Raw genomic sequence first — 20,214 nt, forward strand, 5'->3', positions numbered from 1 at the left:
AGACATTTAAAAAACAAACAACAACAAAAAACTTAGAAACAGCTGACCTGGCTTGATCTGTTGATGGCTCATGTTTAAGAAAACAAATTGGCTAAAGTGTGTGCATCAACAGGAGTAAAACAGCCAGACAAACTTCCTCTGTTAATCAGCATTAGAAGTACACCAAAGACTGGTTTGTTGCCTCATGAGATCATTATGGGAAGGGGCAATGAGACTTGCCAATGTTCCTTCAGCTGAATTAATTTCAATAACTGATGACATTGTGCTAGATTACTGCAGAATTCTGGCTGATATGGTGAAATCTGTCATTAGGCAAATGTGGCAACAGAAGAAACAAAAGACATTCTCCGTCATGGACTGAATCCTGGAGACTGTGCAATGGTCTGGAAACACAAAGAATTGCTTGGCGGGGACCCTAACGTGAATTTGATGATAAACCCTGCAAAAAAGTGTGCTTGAGCGGAGCCACGCTACTCACTGAGAGGAGTAAAGGCCACAAATGAAGGAGTGGTAGATTCGACCACTTAATCAGTCAGAGAGCCAAGAGGCCTAATTCAAGGTCAGAGTCAAGTAAATCAAAGAAAAACAGAATCATGTATGCAGCATGGATTGGGGGGAGAATTTTCAAACTTAGTAATTTGAAACCTGTGAAGAAAGCCTCAAACTGACAAAATTTCAGGTTAATGAGAGCTCTGATGAAGAACCTGAAAATGCCTAAAGTTCAATTGAAAAAAACAGGGATCAGAATGAAGGGCTGTTAAAATGTAAAAAGCATGAATGGCAGCAAGAAGCAGTTTCTGGCCCAACCAATGAAAGTTGCAGTTGAAAATCGGAGTAACAAGAACCCTAAGAAAAGGAAAGAAGCTCACAGAAGACCATGCAGCGAGAACTGATCTAGGTCCCAGTCCTTTAGAAAACAGGGGAAGCTTAGTGAAGACTGTTGGTGAGCAAGAAAAAGCTGAGGATAGTCTAAGAAAAGCAATTTGTGGAAAAAGTACTGTAAACCTGAACATTCAGTGAGACACCTGGATTCTGAAACCAGCGGGAGTGAAACCTGTTGCTAGAAGATTATCAAGACCAGCCCCTAATAGAAAATACACACCACCTGAATTGGTAGCCACAGTGTTAGAAGAAGAACAGGAGTTAGAAAGATACAATGCAACATAGCACCAAGTACAATTAGGAGTGAATTTGAGAGTGGCACAGAAGAGCCATCTTGAAAAATAAGAGACTGTATAGGCATTCAAGATTAAGAACTGAAATCAACTTTTAAAAACAAAACAAGCACATTTTGACATTGATTGTTTTATTGAAATAAGAAAAGCATATTATTTTAAAGAAATATTGTATTGACTTTGAAATTGAGCTAACAATAGTGGAAGATGGAGTACAGCAAACACTGTAAAATTATAGGTCTTGTGGTTTTAATAGCAGCTTGTGCTTATCTCCAATGGGACATTCTTCCACGAGAACTGTGCTAACTGTTGCTAATAAGTTGGAATCATAATGTTGAACATTAAGAGAAACTAATTAGTGGATTTCAGGATAACAGCTGTGCTAAAATGATACACAGTGATAGTAACATGAAAATTAGGAATTGTGTTTTGTTTTTTTTCACTTCTTCGGCTGGTGACGTTTCTACTTACTGCCAATTTCTTACTCTGTCTTGTACTGCATATGATGCAATATCCAATAATGAATTTCTTTTCCCTTACCTGAAGGATGTCAACACTTCTTTAGGAAATTTACAGATAAGAGGATAATAAGAATATTAAATATGATCAATTTCTGAAGATGATTTCATAAACTAAGTACGATAATAAAACCAATAATTGCAGTTACTTATGTAGTTTGAGTGAGTAGAAATACTAATTTATTATTAAATAGAACAATATATGGGTAAGGTATAAGTGACTGGAAAGTAGTTGAGGTGGCCTTGGACCAGGTAAGTGACGAAGTAAAGTTTAGGCTCTCTAGTTTGCATTCTAGGTTGATAATGAAGCAGGAGAGGAGAGCTGTTTGGTGCCTTTGAAGCATAGTAAAGCTGAATATGTAGAAGAAAGTGTTTGTGAGAGGAGCTATGAGGTGGGTGGGAAATATTTAGTGAGAGGAGAACTGATCCTGAGAAAGAGAACAGCTTATTTCAATTTGCTGCATATTTGGGGTGGGTTGTGTTGTCTTGCCTTACTGTTTCCAAAAGTGTATCATACAAATGAAATAGATGATGCAGCAAATCTAAGGAAAGTGAAGCTAAGATCTGAAACAGTAGTTTTATACAGCTAGAACATTAACACAGGTGGAGCAAAAGATAATGGCTATTATGGCAATAGTTACGCAAACTAGATCAGCATTAGACATTCTCTTGCCAAAGGAAGACTGAGGCTCATTTATGGACAGCAGGCGTAGGGCAGCGCCGCCAAGACTTCTACGCCAATTTGAGGTGATAGGAATGTACAACGTATTTATGAAACATGGTGCATTCATGTCCTTTCCCCCTGCACAGTTTGCTGCCTAGTGCTAACGTAGGCACCCTTTCACCATGTCGCAACGGTGATTGTTTTTGTGCAGCAAGGGGCACCTTCCAGGACAAAACAATCCAGAGGTGCTTTCCTTTTTCTATGTATGCTGCAGGACACAGTACACATGGAAAGAGGAACAAACGAGGAGAAATAAAAGTACTTATCATTACACCACCCGAGTCGTATGATTTTGGTGCTGCCCCAGGTTTATGTCATTAAGTAAATCTTGGGCAGCATCAAAATCCATGGGTGTTGCGCTTGGAATGCCCTCCTAGGACAGATTAAGGCAATGATGCAACTTCAGCTGCTTTGCCTTACTCCACATCTATGAGGCAATGAAATGCCATGCAAAGTGGCTTTGTGTGGCCTCCGTGATATGATTGAGAGGCTTGCGCTATCCAATATATCCCAGATAGCAGTAGGATTACTAATTCATACTAGTAAAATTACGAATAATTCACATTAATTGCAACCTTGATGAGCATGGCTTATGAGAAGGTGTAGGATCTTGGTTTAGCGAATTAGGAAAATGATTTAGTAAAGGGGGAAGGTGAATGGTTAGATAACCACGGTGGAGGTGCCTGGGGGCCAATATTCACCCCTATAATGGTATTGCATTTGTTTGGCTTTTGATGAAATGTTCTGCGTTTGATTAAGAAATGTGAGAAACAAGGTAGCAAAAGTGGATTGAAAAGAGATCTGAGGAAAACATGATGGTGGATATCAGGTTTACAACCAGCTAAATATTTCAGAGAATTCCACAAAGAAACAAAGAGATTAAGCCTAAAGGAATTTTCATAAATAAAGTTTATACTGGGTTTAGTGATTATAAAATAATGTGGCGGGGGTGTGTAGGGAAGCTTTTCTAGGTTCATATTTTCCTGCAACAAATACTAAATGGTTATGTTTTTTTCTGATCCAATACACAAATGCTGAATCAATGTGATTACACTAGAAACAAGTTTAATAAGGATTGTTAGACCAGGCATCCTTGGTGTGGTTTCCACCGTCTTTTTAAGGTCAGGCGCATAGGCGCTCAGACCCCTTTTGTAATCTCTGTGGGCTTTGAACCATGCCAATGTTTCATTGGTTTGTGGGCTTGCCTTTTCAAATTTGCTTGATTTTAGTTGTGAAAGACATGCATACGTCATTCCTTTTCCAGTGTTTAGCCCTCCTACACAGCACCGGTAAACTACTGAAAACATGAGTCTCCATGTTTTCGCATGGCTTCCGGACTACTTTTTCTTTTTATTTCCTACACAACTTGATCTCGCTGGCCAGTAGTGGAGCGCTTTGTCTGACATCAACCCGTTACATATATAATTGCATAACAGCTGATACGCTGGACTGCCAGTTAGCTTTGTTTTCCTTTTGTGTGCTCCTTCACACTCATGCAGCTTTAAATCAGCTCGCTTATGTAAAACTGTATTACTTTTCATTTTCAATTTATGTGGCTAGAAAAGTCTGGTTAGGACTTCACAATGCTAATAGCTCTAAGTCAAACAAATGCAAGGCCCGTTGCAAATGCTTGTTTGCCTCTGCTTCCTGTATTTTTACTGCATGCTGATATTAATTTTTTTGCTGGTTTTTAGTACTCTGGGCACTTTACCACTGCTGACCAGTGCTTAAGTGCGCCCTGTGTAAATTGTGATTATGATTGGTTATGTCCGATTGGTTTATTTGATTTACTATTAAGTCCCTAATAAAGTGCACTAGAGGTGCCCAGGGCCTGTAAATCAAATCCCACTAGTGGGCCTGCAGCACTGTCTGTGCCACCCTCATAAGTAGCCCTACAAACACGTCTCAGACCTGCTACTGCACTGTTTGTGTGTGCAGGCTTGCATTGCCAATTCAACCTGGCTAGTGTACCCACTTGCCAAGACCAGACCTTCCCTTTTAGTACATGTAAGTCACCCCTAAGGTAGACCTAAGGCAGCCCCATGGGCAGGGTGCATTTTAAAGGTAGGACATGTGCTGATGTTTTTCATGTCATGATAGTGAAATATTGCCAAATTCAGTTTTCACTATTGTAAGAGGCCTATCACTCCAATAGGGTAACATGGGGATTGCTTTAAATACCTTTTAAGTACAGTTTACCATGAGGAGAAGATAGTGATATGGAGTTTGCGGTCTCTGAACACACAATTTAGAAATACAAAGTTTGAAAATGCTACTTTTAGAGTGGGCATTTTCTTGCTTAACCATTCTGTGCCTGCCTGTGGAACCCACATCTGTGTAGCTGACAGCTGGGACCTCCTGCATACACTCTAGACAGTCAAAGGGAGCGTAGGTGTGCCTTGCAAATCCTGATGGGTCTACCTGGGCTAAGTGGTGGAAAGAGCAGACACCTGCGCGTGAAAAGGGCTGGACCTTCCTGAACAAAGAACCCCACCCCATCGGAGAGGGTCTGGAACAGAGCAGGATAGAACTGGATCTTATGAGGAGGAAGGATTTGCCTTTGAAGTTTGCCTACTTCAAAGGCCAAGAACTAGTATAAGTAGTGGACCCAAAACCCTGGACTTTTAGAACACTTTTGGATCAAGACAAACCTCTGCCAAGGAAACGAGCTGAGAGGAGTACTGCCCCTTCACTGTGTGTGTTGGCCTGCAGTTGCTGCTTCTGCCTTTAAGAGGAGAAAGAATGGACTTTGCTGTGTATTCTGCTTGTGAAGTTTCTCCAAGGGCTTGGATTGAGCGTGCCTCCTGTTAAGAATTCTCAGGGACAAAGACTTCACCTACTAGCCACTGGGTTCATTTGTTGTGGACCCTAACTCACCATGTAGTGCCTATTCCAGTTTAAGCCCCTTGGGAATGAAAACTGGCCTAACAAGAAGAATCAAGTGCAGACTCATGACTCTAGGGCTGCTGCTACTGCCCGACTCCACTTGCACCCGAAGCCGTGGTCCCCACAGGAGTGCGACAACCACGACTGATGCCGCTGAAGTCCTGCAACACTGAGTCCCAAGAGCTGTGTCACCGATGTCCACGACACTGGACTCCGCTGTGGCATGACCACAACCCCAAGAAATCACCCATCACATATTGACCTACTGGATTCATCAACCCAATGGATAACCAGGAACAGCCTGCTCACACAGACACATCAACTACCCTGCTCTGCCATAAGAAGCAGACACCACACCGGATCCAGCGACGCCGCACCTCCCCAACTCCATGCACTCGCCCGTTTCCCTTGTTAATAAAGGTATTGTAGATGGGTGGGACAAGTGCCGCCCTCCTCGCAGGTGGAGTCGGACCGTTGGTAACGACTCCATCAACGACGTTGTGATAGCCCCAGTAGGAGTTATTGTGTTTCTAAGCACTATATTGAAGTTTAATCTTTGAAAATTTGTATTTATGCTGGTTTACGTTAGATTTTTGTTGTTTTGGTCTTGTTTTACTCCGATTAAATATTGGCATTTTTATAAGCCGGTGTGGAGTGTCTTTGTAGCGTTTTCATTGTATTACTGTTTGTACAAATACTTTACACATTGCCGCTGAGATAAGCCCGACTGCTTGTGCCAAGCTACCAAAGGGGTGAGCAGGGGGGTTATCTTAAGTGTGTATCTCCCCTAACCTGACTAGAGTGAGGGTCCCTACTTCGGTAGGGTGCACACGGCCTGCCAAATAGAGACCCCATTTCCAACAAGGATGTGTAGAAATCTGTTAATGCATCTTTAGTAGTCACATTTATAGAAACAACGATTTTGGATCAAATGGATTCAGTTTCCTGTCAGGCCACTCCTGCTCACTTCCCCATTCCCACCGTTTCCCCTTTCTTTCCCCCGCAGGCTTCCCAGAAGCAGATACAAACTGACTTGATGGATTCTTCCACTGTTTGAATACCAGGTTCCACTAAACACCTATTCTGCCAAAGTTCCACCGTGCAGACTAGGCTTATTAATAAGTGCAAAACATCACTGCTAAATGTCCTATTTTGTTTGAACATCCGCAGATGTGAGTCACATAGAAGCTGCTGGGTAAACTTTCAAAATGGAGTAGTGCTTGTGTATTAGGGCTATGACTTTCAATGGTCTCATTTGCCCACAAAAAGATAATTACCATCACGCCATGATGATTCTGCTGTTTTTGCCAAACTGTTATGCAACCTTTGTGTATAAACCCTTTATTTTGAGGGGAGCGTTACGTTTATCCTAGGGATACTACTTGATTTCCTTTGATTTTTGCTTCTCACTGGGACATTGAATTTGTTCTATTATTCTATACAACTTTAATTTGAGCCTTAAGGGCAAATTATTCTGCATTGCCCAAATTCTTGATATTTTAATATAACCTTTTAATGTGCCCTCTGGACTAGAACTCAGTTGATTGGTCTAAAATGTATTCAATTTAGTCCATTGGACTGGTCTGTTCCTAACACCGAGATACTTTGGCCCAAGCTTCTGCAAATAGGTCTCTCTATTATACAAGGTACCAACAGTCCTGGATAGAGTTAATGGGTTATGTAGTAACTGCTTGCACTAGAGCATGGCAACAAGCAAGGGCACCCACTCTCTCCATTACTACTGGCACTGTAAATAGAACTGCTAGCCTGCTAGATCAGATCATGCGAGGCATTTTTTTTTTTTATTTAAAGATGGAAGCTCTGTAACAGATACTTTAAGCGTGCAATGTCCTTTATTGAGTGGACCCAGCGGACCCCTTGACCTCAGGGTAGGTCGCCCCCCTGTCCCCGCAGCGCCACCAGCTCTTGTGTGTTGCCTTCTCCTCCTTCTGCTTGCTGATCCGCCTGTTACCCCCTCTGCCTTCTGTATCCTGTGTGCTTGTGATCCCGTTTGCATTCTGAACCCCAGTGTGATCGTGCCCCCCCCTTTAGCTTCCTGTATCCTTGCGTGCTTGTGCTCCCCTCTCCCCCCTTTTTGCATTTTGTATCCTCGTATGATTGCGCCCCCCCCCGTTTATTGCCTTCTGTACCCCTGTAAGACTGTGCCTTCTGTCCCACTCACCGTTTCCCCCCCCCCTCGCCGTCCGTTTTTCCCGCTTTTTTGAGGCCGCCTCGTCCTTTAGGCCTCTCTGCGCCGCTTTTTTCCGCCTTCGCCTTTTGCCGCTTTTCCCGCCTACCCGCCCTCCTCCCGCCTCCCAGCTCACCCCGCCCCCCCCCGGCTACCCCCTTAAATGGCGGCGCTGCGAGGCCGCGCCAAAGGCGCGCCTAAGGCAAGCCCGTCTGCGCCCAGCGCCCGAACCCCTGGTCCCCGCCCCCCCCCCGCCTGACCTACGACTCCGCCATCCTCACCAGCCTCAACCCCGGCCGCACGCCGGGCTGCTACCGCGCCACCCCGAAACGGACCCACAGATCCTTCACCTGCAACAACTGCCACTACTCCTGCCATCGGACCCACTCCGCTCCCGCCGAGAACAACGCCCCCGGAAACAACCTCCACTGCATCCTGATCAACACCCGATCCGTCCACAGGCACGCCATCGAACTGTGGAACCTCATCAACTCTACGAACCCGGACATTGCCTTCCTCACCGAGACCTGGATGAAACCCACCTCGGCACCCGACATCGCCATAGCCATCCCCGACGGCTATAAAATCATCCGGAGAGACCGCACCAACCGCATCGGAGGAGGCATCGCCATCACGCACAAAAACTCCATCCGAGTCACAACCGACACCGACAACTCATTCCCCGACGCCGAACATCTCCACTTCACGATCCACAGCGACCCCAAGACCACCCTCAGAGGCACCCTCATGTACAGACCACCAGGACCTCGCTCCAAGTCCAACGAAGACATCGCAGACTTCGTCAACCCTCGCACACTCTCCTCCACCGACTAGATCCTCCTAGGAGACCTCAACTTTCACCTAGAGAACCCCACCGACAACAACACCACCGCCCTCCTGGACAACCTCGCCAACCTGGGACTGAATCAGGTTGTCAACACCCCCACCCACTACGCCGGACATACGCTCGACCCCATCTTCTCCTCCAGCAGACACGTCACCTTCAACCACACCACCGAACTCACCTGGTCGGACCACAGCTGCGTCCACTTCAGCTTCAAGAAGACCACTGTGCATCACCACACTCAGCAACCACCAAGAAGACACTGGAACCGTATCACCACGGAACAGATCGCAGCAACCCTCTCCCAGAACAAACCCACCGGCACCACCGACCCAAACGAAGCCGCCAACAACCTCACCAACTGGCTCTCCGACTGTGCAAACCTCCTGGCCCCCCGAAGACTCAAGCCAGCACCAACAACCACAAGAAAAACTCACGGTTCACCCCCGACCTCAAAGGCTCCAAGAAAGAATGCTGCACCCGAGAGAAGACGTGGCGCCTCAACCAGACCGAAGAGAACCTCTCAGCTCTCAAGGACGCCATCCACCAAAATCACCAACACCTCCGCGCCGCACGAAAAACCGCCTACCGGAATAGCCTGGACAACAATGCCCACAACAGCAAGGAACTTTTTGGCATCATCAAAGAGCTCTCCAACCCGGACGCAGAAAACAACTCCATCCCTCCATCACAGGACCACTGCGACTCCCTCGCGACCTTCTTCCACCAGAAAATCACCAACATTTACAACAGCTTCCCGACCGCCGACGCGAACCCCCCCCCCCCCCAGAACCCACCAACGAGATCACCACCATCCTCAACTGGAGCCCAACCACCACCAAGGAGACCACCCGCGCCATGAATTCGATCCATTCCGGCTCCCCATCGGATCCCTGCCCGCACCACATCTACAACAGGGCAGACGACATCATAGCACCACACCTTCGAGACGTCATCAACGCCTCCCTCACCACCGCCACCTTCCCGGAGAGCTGGAAGCACGCAGAGCTCAACGCCCCCCTGAAGAAGCCCACAGCAGACCCCACCGATCTCAAAAACTTCAGACCCATCTCTCTCCTGCCGTTCCCCGCCAAAGTGATTGAGAAAATTGTCAACTCGCAACTCACCATCGCCCTGGAAACCCACGACTCCCTCGACCCCACACAGTTCGGTTTCAGAGCCAACCACAGCACCGAAACCGCCCTCATAGCAGCCACGGACGACATCAGAGCCCTGACCGACAAGGGTGAGACCGTGGCCCTCATACTACTGGACCTCTCTGCAGCCTTCGACACGGTCTGCCACCGCACCCTGATACGACGCCTCAGCAACGCCGGCATCAGAGGCAAGGCCCTCGAATGGATCATCTCCTTCCTCTCCGGCAGGACCCAGAGAGTCAGCCTCCCCCCTTCAGATCGACAGCCACGGAAATCATCTGCGGCGTACCCCAAGGATCTTCCCTCAGCCCCACTCTCTTCAACATCTACATGACCCCCCTGGCAAACCTTGCACGCAACCACGGACTCAACCTAATATCATACGCCGACGACACCCAGCTCATCCTTTCCCTCACTAACAATCCCACCGCAGCCCGAACCAAACTTCACGAAGGAAGTGGCGAACTGGATGACAGACAGCCGTCTGAAACTGAAAGCAGACAAGACGGAAGTCCTCATCCTCGGCCCCACTCCCACCGCATGGGACGACTCCTGGTGGCCCCCCGCCCTAGGCAGCACTCCCCAACCCACCGACCACGCACGCAACCTCGGCTTCATCTTGGACTCATCACTCTCCATGACCAGGCAGGTGAACGTGGTGACCTCGGCATGCTTCAACACCCTCCGCATGCTCCGCAAGATCTTCCGCTGGATCCCCACCGACACCAGGAAGACCGTCACCCACGCCCTCGTAGCCAGTCGCCTGGACTACGGGAACACCCTGTACGCCGGCATCACCAACAAACTGATGAGAAAAATCCAACGAATCCAGAACGCCGCCGCGAGACTCATCCTGGACATCCCTCGCCACCACCACATCTCCGGACACCTGAGAAAACTCCACTGGCTCCCCATCAAGAGGATTACCTTCCGACTCCTGACCCACGCACACAAAGCCCTCCACAACCTCGGACCCAAACTGATCAACAGCCGCGTCTCCTTCTACACCCCCCTGCGCACTCTACGTTCCGCCGGTCAGGCCCTGGCAGCTGTACCACGCATCCGCAAAGCCACCGCCGGAGGAAGATCCTTCTTCTTGGCAGCGAAGACCTGGAACTCGCTGCCCAGCCACCTTTGCGCCATACCTGACCACCTCTCCTTCAGAAGGCAGCTCAAGACCTGGCTCTTCGAGCACTGACCCCCCCCCCCCCCCCACCCCCCAGCGCCTTGAGACCCTTTATGGGTGAGTAGCGCGCTTTATAAATGCGAATGATTGATTGATTGAGCTGTATAAATCCCAATTATATTTTTACTTTTAAGAGACTTGCAGAACTACACCAGCTATAAAATAAACTGAGGGAAGTCAGTCATAGACAAGATCAATAGGGCGCAGAATCCCACAGTAAATCAAAGTGGTAGTCCATAAGTAATTATGACTGAGTGCCAAACAGAAGCATGGAGATGGTACTAAGTGTAATTTGCATGAAATTAAAGGACAGCAATTTTTAAGATTATATTACCAAAATTAATTTAGGCCGTGCAAAACACTCCATTCACATTACCAGAGTACTTTTTTTCCTGAGGCTGGGCAGAGAACTATGCACATTGTTATGGGTTGCAAATAGACCCAGAATAGCACTTCAGACATTAAGTAGGTAACTATATAAGGGCTCATTACTCAGCACTCCACCGGTAGGTCATGAACTACTGTGTATCCACCAAGTGGACCCATCTTTCTCTAAAACTGTCCAATTGTTCCACAATTGGCACAATCCTGGCCCACAGCTAATTCCTTTCTAAAAGGTATTAGTGGTACCAATGGCACTGTGACCAGGGAGTGTCCCTCAGGGCTGCAGCATATACTGTGCCACCCTGAGGAACCCCTCCCCAAGCACATGCACACTGCCCATGCAGCTTGTGTGTGCTGGTGGAGAGAAAAGGTAAAGTCAACATGGCATCCCTCTCAGGATGCCACACCCAACCACTGCCTGTGGCATAGGTAGGGTGCACTATAACACAGGTGAGGGCATAGCTGCATGAGCAATATGCCCCTGCAGTGTCCAAGTCCATCCGTAGACATTCTAAGTGTATTGTGGCCATATTAAGTGCATAAGCTGGGAGTTTGTCATTAACTCCAAAGCTCCATGATGGCTACACTGAACTCTGGGAAGTTTGTTATCAACCTTCTCAGCACAATAAACCTACACTGATGCCAGTGTTGGATTTATTGTAAAATGCACACAGAGGGCATCTTTAGAGATGCCCCTGTATTTTACCCAACCCTTTAGTGCAGTCTGCCACTAATAGATGTGTTTCTGACACACAGGCTATGACCCATGGGGTTGAGGGCCTCCGTGCTCTGAGGCCAGGAACAAAGCCTGCACTGAAAGGGGGGGTCTTCACCTGCCCCCCACCAGGAACTGCAACAACAGCTCAGGCCTCCTGTTACAGAGCCCCATGCCCCATGGCACTCTAGCTAGTGGAGATGCCCGCCCCACGGACAATATACTACTTTTGGTGGCAAGTCCAGCTGGAAAGTTAGGAGGAAAAACAAGGCGAGACCACTCCAGCTAGGACCACCCCCAAGGTGTCCAAAGCTGAAAGGACCCCTCCCTGCAAAATCCTCCATCTTGGTTTGGAGGGCAGGGACCAATAGGGTTAAGTCTGTGTCCCCCTCCCCAAGGGGAGTGGACACCGGAAGGGTGTGGTCACCCTCAGGGACAGTAGCCATTGACTACTGCCCTCCGACCATTGCAACGCCTCTAAATGATGGATTTCGGCTTCCCTTAACCTAGCTGGTCAGATTCCTAGTGACTACAGGAAGACAAGGGAAAAAAAATAAATAAATAAAGAACTGCTAAGCTAAACCCCAGCAGAGAAGACTGAAGACACCAACTGATCTGTCCCCAGCGCTACAGGCCTGTCTCCAGCTTCAAAAGCCCTGCTACAAAAAGGTGACGTATTGCTCAGGAACAGCGACATCTTAAGAGCTTCAAGAGGACCAGCAAGTCCTGCCCACTCTGCACCCATGTCCAGGTGGCCCACCGGTCCAGAGCAGGTCTCCAGACGCTTCAGAGGTAGTGTCCACCCTGGGTTGACCCCTCCTGACAAACAACACCTGTAGCATAAATCCAGAGGACTCCACTCACTGCAAGAGAATCGGACGAAGACTCCCGACACCTAAAGGCACCCCTGCACCGGCAGCCCCCTGGCCGTAGGGAAACCAACCACCTGTTCAGCAATCAGCCATCCTCTTTGTCCAGTCTGTGGTTTCCCAGAACCGACTCCCTGGACCTAGCCTGCAGCATCTTTGTGACCCCACCCCCTATTAAAAAGCATTGGGAGCCCGATGCGGTGTTTGCACCCTGCGCCACGGAGGGCGTGTTTGGTGCTGACCGGGTCACCCCTCAACCCTCTGTGCTCACCTGAGGGCCCCCCCCCAAGTCTGCCCTTCGAAGACACAGGTACTTACTGGTAAGCAGGCCTGATTCAGAGAGCCCCCCGTCTACACAGGAGCCCATTTTAAATCTTGCATCATCCTTGACCTCTGCACCTGGCCAGCCCACTGTTGGTGGTGGTGGGTGTTTAGGGTTAACTTGAACCCAAACCTGTGACATCCGAACCGCCAGAGACTGGAATTTTAAGTCTTGTATTTAACTCAAAACTGTACTAACTTTTCTTTCCCTTTAGCACCGTTTCTGAAAATTGCAGTGTCAACTTTTAAAACCGATATTTGCTATGTTCTTGAAAACCATTTAACTTGTCAAATTGAAACAAGTGGTATTGCTACGTGTGTGATACTTACACTGAGCGTGTGCTTCCTTTACTACCTGAGTGTGTACAACAAATGCTTTGCGCTACCCTCTCATAAGCCTAACTGCTTGTCTAGACTACCATAAGAAAGCTTCAGTATTTTCTAATTTAGCCTCTGGGGAACCTCTGGACTCTACACACTATATGTCATTTTGGCATGGTATATATAGAGCCAGCTTCCTAAAAAGCCTGAATAATCATTGAAGGAGTGAGCTGGTGAAGCAAATTTACCTCAAATAAAGATGGTACAACTGGGACGAGCAGGCAACGGGTTAAAAATAACACTATGGTGAATTAATGACATGTACGGAGCTGTATTGACTGGAGCTTTATATAGCTCAAACTCAAGTGGAAGGCACAGGGAGGGACTTTACCTGACTAATAGTTACATTCTAGAAGTACACACTTTTTTTTAATTATTTTTTTTTTAAACATGGGGAGATAAAGTGGTTTGCCCAGAATCATCAGATGTTGATCTCGCGACTCGAATCTGGTTCACCAGTTCCAGAGACAGCAGCTATGGCTGTTACGCCACATCCTCCCCCATGTAGGAATGGAGCGGAGGGATCCTAACTGTGATTATGTGAAGCGAGATTTTATTTAAATAAATAAAAAGTGGGGGAGACTAGACAAGCCGACAGTGATGGAGGATCGCCAGTCAGCTTACAAGACAGTTTAACAGCAGATAGAGGTAAATAAAACCACAAAACATACCGAGAAATCAAGTAACCGTAGGTCGAAAGTGGGGGCAGGGGAAAAATATACTGCTTTGGAGAAACGACCGAGATACGTACAAAAGAAAAATAAACTATTGGGACGCAAATCTATTTAAATTGGCAATTACCGAACAGTGACGCCTTTTCGGTGCAAATACAGGAGAACAGCCTATAAGGACTGGAAAGCCATAAAGCTAATTATTGCACAAAGCAGTCTTCATTAACATAGATTGTTCTTAAAAGGTGGACAACATCTCCAGACCACGAGCGAGCAGAGTAACAATTCCTGGCCGACGCGCACACGGTGGTAGGAAAAACTCGCCTGAACAGCTAACACTGCAACAAATAAGCAAATGTGGAAACAGCCAGGAGTTCGGCACAGTACAGTAGTAGGTTGAAAACAAAGGAAAGACACACGTTACGAAACGCAAACAGACAAAACACAAGGATTTCCACGCGGAAAAAAAAAAAAAAAACACTTTCAGGTTCGCCTGGGTTAATTTTGTGGGCGAAAGTCGCTGTATAGACATCGATCCCACGGCTCTCTCACAAACCCTAGATCCACGCCAAACCACAGCTGAAAGCGGGTACACCAAAGAAAAGCAAACTAATCCGTAACAAATTATTACAGGGAAAACACTGCGAACGATGAGATTCCCAAAAAATAGGCTGTTTCTTTAAAGGCCTGCAAAAAAAATGGTCGTGGTCCACCCGCCGATCTCATTATAAACGCCTCCTTTTCAAATAGATTTCTTTGTTCGAGGAAAACACCCTGCCACCGGCTTTAGGATTCTACAGCCCATGATCCACAGCCCCAAACTCCTGTCGGCACTCCCCAGCTAGCGCCGCGCTCGCTCTTCAGCAGTCACTAGGCCCCAAAGACTACAGGCAGCAGGCCGGGGCTCAGATCAGGATCGCTGGATACTCACGGGCGGGTCGGTGCTCTGGGCCGAAGCCTCGCACCCCCGGCCTAGTATATCTGATCGACTCATCACGTCTGAGCCCGAAGGCGGGATCCGCTGCCTGATGCTCGGAGCCTCTGCGCACAGAGCCCGGCGACGGGGCTAGCGGCTGAGGAAGCCTTCTCATCCCAGCCCGGGGCCAGGAGCGGAGAACCCCGGGCCGGTCAAATAAGATCAATGTGTATGAAGGGCTGAGGGGAGAACAGGCACACATCATGCAAAACAATTATGAACATGCAAAGTACAACTACACCACAAACACACTCTAAACATCCTCTCACGCAGCCAACCTTCCCACTCTGCAACGTTTTTTTCCTCCGTACACCGTTTTAAAGGGTTTCCGCGCGTTGCATTCTGGGACAGAATGTCACGTTCGAAACGTAGGGCTCAAAATATGTGGAAAAGGCGGCCATCTTGGATGAGTTTAGTATCTGTAGGTACGTCGATATTTTGTGAAAATGTGAGTTTTAACACCAGAGATCGGGAAAAATAATTATATGGAAAACAAAACTATTGCTTGCGTAAAGAGAAAGGCAATGAAAGAACGCGTTCAAAGCTATTTTTGAGGTAGTACCTCCGCTAAAATTATGAGTTTTCCACTGGTGAAGCAAAGTAAAACGAGTCAAATGTATGTTAAAATATTGTTACAATCGTTGTCCGTCTTTTTGTTGTCTTGCGTCGCGGTCCGTTGGATTGGTTCTTACAAGAAACGGAGAGTATGTGTCTAGCACGCGCACAAGTGGTCGTCAGCCCGGCGTCCTCCGGTTGCCCCAGGAGACGAACTCTCACCCCCGTGACGTAGGAGTGACGGTTCCCGCCAGTCCGGGCCCGGGACGTCTGCTGGTTGAGAAGCCGAGTGAACGGGGAGACGAGAGGCGCTTGAGCCGCAGCTGAGCGCAGGGGCGGCCGGCATGGACGAGCTGTATCTGGAAAACATCGACGAATACGTGACGGATCAAAACAAGATAGTGAGCGCTTCTTCCATTTTCGTTGTGATCGGGAGCACCCTTTGCACGGACAGTTATGTTTTGGGGGTGCATTTACACCCCTGTCATAGATCTTCAGTAGCACATGTGTTTCACTCTGGTGCACCTGCTCTCGTGGGTAGATCTGGCTCTGACGTGCTTTAGGGCATATGCACGACGGTTGTGGTGTCCAGTAAGTCAGACTTGGCAGTGACCGCATCAGAGAGATGTTTCTAGGTGCACGTGCATCTTCTCCTTTGGAAGTGCAGAGTTGCGTATGTCACTTAGTCTGTCAAGGGCAAGCGCCTGTTGTGCACTCTGCTGGATCAGACCTGCAGTTGTACCAAGGGTGGGCGCCACCTGCGCGTGCACCTCTCCAACACGTTCTCTCTGTTTGCATATAGGTTGCATCCTCCTCCTCCCCCCAACCCGGGGGATCCTGTACCCCTCTGCAATAACCTCAGACATTTATAGGTCACTTACATCCTCGTGTACGCGCGTGTCTGTTGCTCATCTGATGTATTGTGCAGGCGCTGGAAGGACGCGCCAGACACAGCAGGAGAAGGTGAACTTTAATTGTTTTGACAATCAAGTAGTAGTTAAAAGCTGGGGGTGCGCTGCAAGTCCCCGAGAAAGTGCCTGTTATCTACCCTGCCATTCCCTGGGGAAACCCATGTCATCAGCAGCTGGACCCCGAGCCTAACCGAGAGTAAATCAGCGGGCTATGTAATAACCACGATACAACACCACCGACTCGTTAGAGTTAAGAGGAAATCCCGACCTGGCGTGTACTTCAGTCTGTCATAGCCTAGGGCAGAGGTCTTCAAACTTTTTGATGCCGGGACCCCCTCTTAAAAAAATTTAGGTGTAAGGACCCCCTCCTGATAAACATTTCTAGAACCTGGTACTCCTCATCATCAACAATAATAAACATCCCCATTTCACACAGCAAATCATTTTTACTGTGAGGAAATAATATTAAACAGTGTTTCGCAAATCAAAGATCAGTGAGTGTGGGGGCGTGGTCAAGGGTGTGGCTAAAAACAAAGGTCCTCATTTATTAGGAATTGACATGTGGCAGAGCTGCAAGTCTTCTTGCTACACTGCCACACTCCAATACAAAAGGGCAGGAATGGACTGTATTTATGAAATACAGTACATTTCTGTCCTATCCCCCCGCGCTGGCGCACAATTGCTGCCTAGTGCCAACATAGGCAGGATTGTATTTGTGCAGGAATGGGAACCTTCCTGCACAAAAACAATCCAGAAAGGCATTGTACCTCTTTCTACATGTGTGGCAGATAGCAGCACACATGGAAAGAGAAAAAACCAAGGAGAAATTAAAATATTTCTCCTCATTCTGCCTGCGTAAGGTTTTGGTACTGCTCCAGTTTACGTGATTTTGTAAATCTCGGGCAGCGTCAAAATCCATCTGTGTTGCACAGGAACACCCACCACTACTTCCATGGAACGCCTCCTGGACGCAAAGTAAGGCAATGCAGCAGCTTGCGCTGCATTGCCTTTCTCCATATCTACAACGCCATTCAAAGCCACTCAGGAAGGCGTTGCGTCACCTCATAGGTATGATTGAGAGGCCTGTGCCGCTGGAGCATTAAAAAAAAGTGATGCTCCAGCAGCGCAAGCCTCTCATGAATAAACCCAAAATATTCTCTAAATTTGTTTACGTCTTTCACCGCCAGGTAGCTACATATAAAATAATAGCCAGCTGAAATGAAAAATAAATAAAATAAAGTTGTTACTCATTGGGAAATGCACTGTAGTGAAACCTCTATTAGTTAATGCACTGCAGAGGTCTGTGTTTAACCGGAGAGCAACAGAACTAAATCTTTGTTAGTACAGTTGAGAATAATGACTTGTGTATTTTTAGTGCCATGATGTCACAGCCTGTGACAGAAAGCACTGTGAATATATAAAAAGGCATTATTTTATACTTGCATTGCACACAGTATTAGATAGGCAACTACAAAAAGGTTTATTATAAAACAGTGCTTCCAAAATGTGTATTCAAGTAATATCAGAGCATATGCAATACCTTTTTTTTTAATAGCTGTCCCTTCAACACCTCCAGGTGAAGTAAGCGCTGTGTAAATACAATTAAAAGCATGCACTTCACAGCTCAGTTGTTAACTCTTTGCACTACCCCTAAAAAAAAAAAAAAAAAAAATGTTTGTCCTCACAAAGCTTTGATCATTTAAAGCTGCTCCCAAGCACCCTTTACATTTGCAGATCAGCTAGTAGAGCACATTTGCTTTTCATTCAGGAAGCAGAAGCCCTGGCCTGAAAGTCTCCTTAGCTGTCTGTGAGGCTTTCGCAGCACAGGAGACTCAAATTAAAGTTCAGCTGAGGCATTTTAAGGATCAGCTGGGGGAATGTGCGACCCCCTTTCCAGGTCTCCACGGCCCCCCTGGGGGTCCCGACCCCCAGATTGAAGACCTCTGGCCTAGGGCGAGGGTTCACCTACACTTAAGCAGCCAAGGACACCCGCATCTGTTTGTTAAACACTCAGGCACATGATTGACACCTATGCACAGAGGACCACATGTGCATCTATCCCTTATAATAGGGGTGCGCAGAGTATCTTGTATCATACACTGTGGTGACATTTATTTATTAGCAGGGCACAATTCCTATAAAAAGAAGTGGGGGGGACTAACCAAATTAGGCAGTACGCAAGTGACATCACAACCATGGACTCGCAGGAAGTGACATCACAAGATGTGACATCAGATCTAAAGACCATCATATGTTTAGCCAGTCTAAATGGGTACATTTGAATGCTTTACATTATTTAACAAATGGGATTTTGCGTCAGAGGTGTGCCAAAAAAGTGACCCAACCCCAACGCAAAATCTGGGCCCCAACTTATACATTTATGTTTTTTAAAATCCTGCCACAAAGAAATTGGCAATAAGGAGAAACATGGCAATAAACCTGTTCTGCTTAATTTGTTACAAAATCTGCAGTTTAAAATATCTTATGGGTTCAAGGCACCTGTTGCAGAGATCTTTGTATGCCAACTAAATCTCAGAGGATAATAATGTTAAATTAACTCTGGAGGTTAACATATTTGCTGAAGAGATCTGTGTTTTGTTTAGTCCCAGTTTTAAATAAAAATAGCGTAGGGTGTTAATGTGTCTTCTGCAAAACACTTCATGTAACATGCAGATGACAGTTTTTTATTTTTTTTTAGATAGAAAAGTGTTATTGCTTTTAACACAGATCTTTTTGTTACTTGAAGTTTATAAATTGTAATCCTTATAGTAAGCACAGTAAGCTATAAAGGAAATGTGGCTCCTACACCCTCTAACCCTCACTGTCTTACGTAACACAGATTTTACAAATTTATATGATTTATTGTCATTGTATAGTCTGTGTGTGTGATGTAAAGCACATTGATATGAGCAGTGCTATAGCACTATAAAGGAAATAAAATAGTGGTAGTTAAATTATTTGTGCAGATACTGAGACAGACCAACACATCTGACATTCTTACAGTGTATGCATATCTCTTATATACAGGGACTAAACAAAGTCAAACGCATGCCTTTCATAAGTACCTGTGAAGTGATAACCTGTGAGCCTTTGTTTCCCCTTCATTGCATTTAAGTGTGAAGCTCCCCATAGCTCTAACAAAAGGAGGCCTGATGGCCCCTTAATTTCGGTCTTTGTTATGGGCACAGCTGCAGTATGATAACCCCACACCCGGCTTGCACTTTGCTGCTTGAAAGGAAAGAAGCCAACATGCAGGCACTGCTGAATGTGTCCCAATGTTTAGCATATTTCTGTGGGGCCCAACCTCATGACAGGGTAGACAGTGTCTACCTTGTGAAAATAGTGGGTAGACGCCGTCTTCTGATGTCTAACCTCAGCTTGTGCCCTGTTTATGATACCCTCAGCTGTGCACTTCTGTTGTATGGTCCTAAGTATGCAAGTTGAGCCCCCCAACGCACATATCAATCTTAAATACATGACTCGCCTAGCAGTTACATCCCAAGAGGCACATATTTTTCTACCAGGTTAACGTGCATCTTTATATTTTTTCCCATGGTCACATCTGACCATTAAACACCCCAGGGACCGTGCAGATTTGCTTATACGCCTAGAGCACACAACAGGTATACCGTCAAGAGTGCAAGCACATCTCTCAATTATGAAGAGCATAGGATCTCATGTAATACCTTCTACTGGAACAACTGTGAGTTATATTGCCAAAGGTTCTTAAGTTGGGTTCCATGTGAAAGTTGT

At 46.8% G+C, this 20,214-nt stretch overlaps 1 protein-coding gene and 1 non-coding gene across 6 annotated transcripts in view; one reads left to right on the forward strand and one right to left on the reverse strand.

Annotated features, from left to right (window-relative positions):
• Positions 1 to 14,924: 14,924 nt before the first annotated feature.
• On the reverse strand, positions 14,925 to 15,320 carry LOC138252491 (small Cajal body-specific RNA 2). The gene has a single exon (XR_011195224.1). It is a non-coding gene; the product is annotated as a small Cajal body-specific RNA 2 (non-coding RNA).
• A 446-nt stretch (positions 15,321 to 15,766) lies between these two features.
• The window catches only part of POLD3 (DNA polymerase delta 3, accessory subunit), a 74,915-nt gene continuing 70,467 nt past the window's right edge, over positions 15,767 to 20,214 (forward strand). For 2 of the 5 annotated variants that reach the window (XM_069203807.1, XM_069203806.1), the window contains exon 1: positions 15,783 to 15,951. In XM_069203807.1, coding sequence (XP_069059908.1) covers positions 15,895 to 15,951 — 57 coding nt within the window. In that variant the 5' untranslated portion in view covers positions 15,783 to 15,894. Of the gene's footprint in view, positions 15,952 to 20,214 lie in introns of all 5 variants that reach the window. The other 3 variants (XM_069203805.1, XM_069203809.1, XM_069203808.1) reach the window with 3 other exon arrangements.

The sequence above is a fragment of the Pleurodeles waltl genome, chromosome 8, assembly GCF_031143425.1.
Source record: "Pleurodeles waltl isolate 20211129_DDA chromosome 8, aPleWal1.hap1.20221129, whole genome shotgun sequence".
NCBI classification, from domain to species: Eukaryota; Metazoa; Chordata; class Amphibia; order Caudata; family Salamandridae; genus Pleurodeles; species Pleurodeles waltl.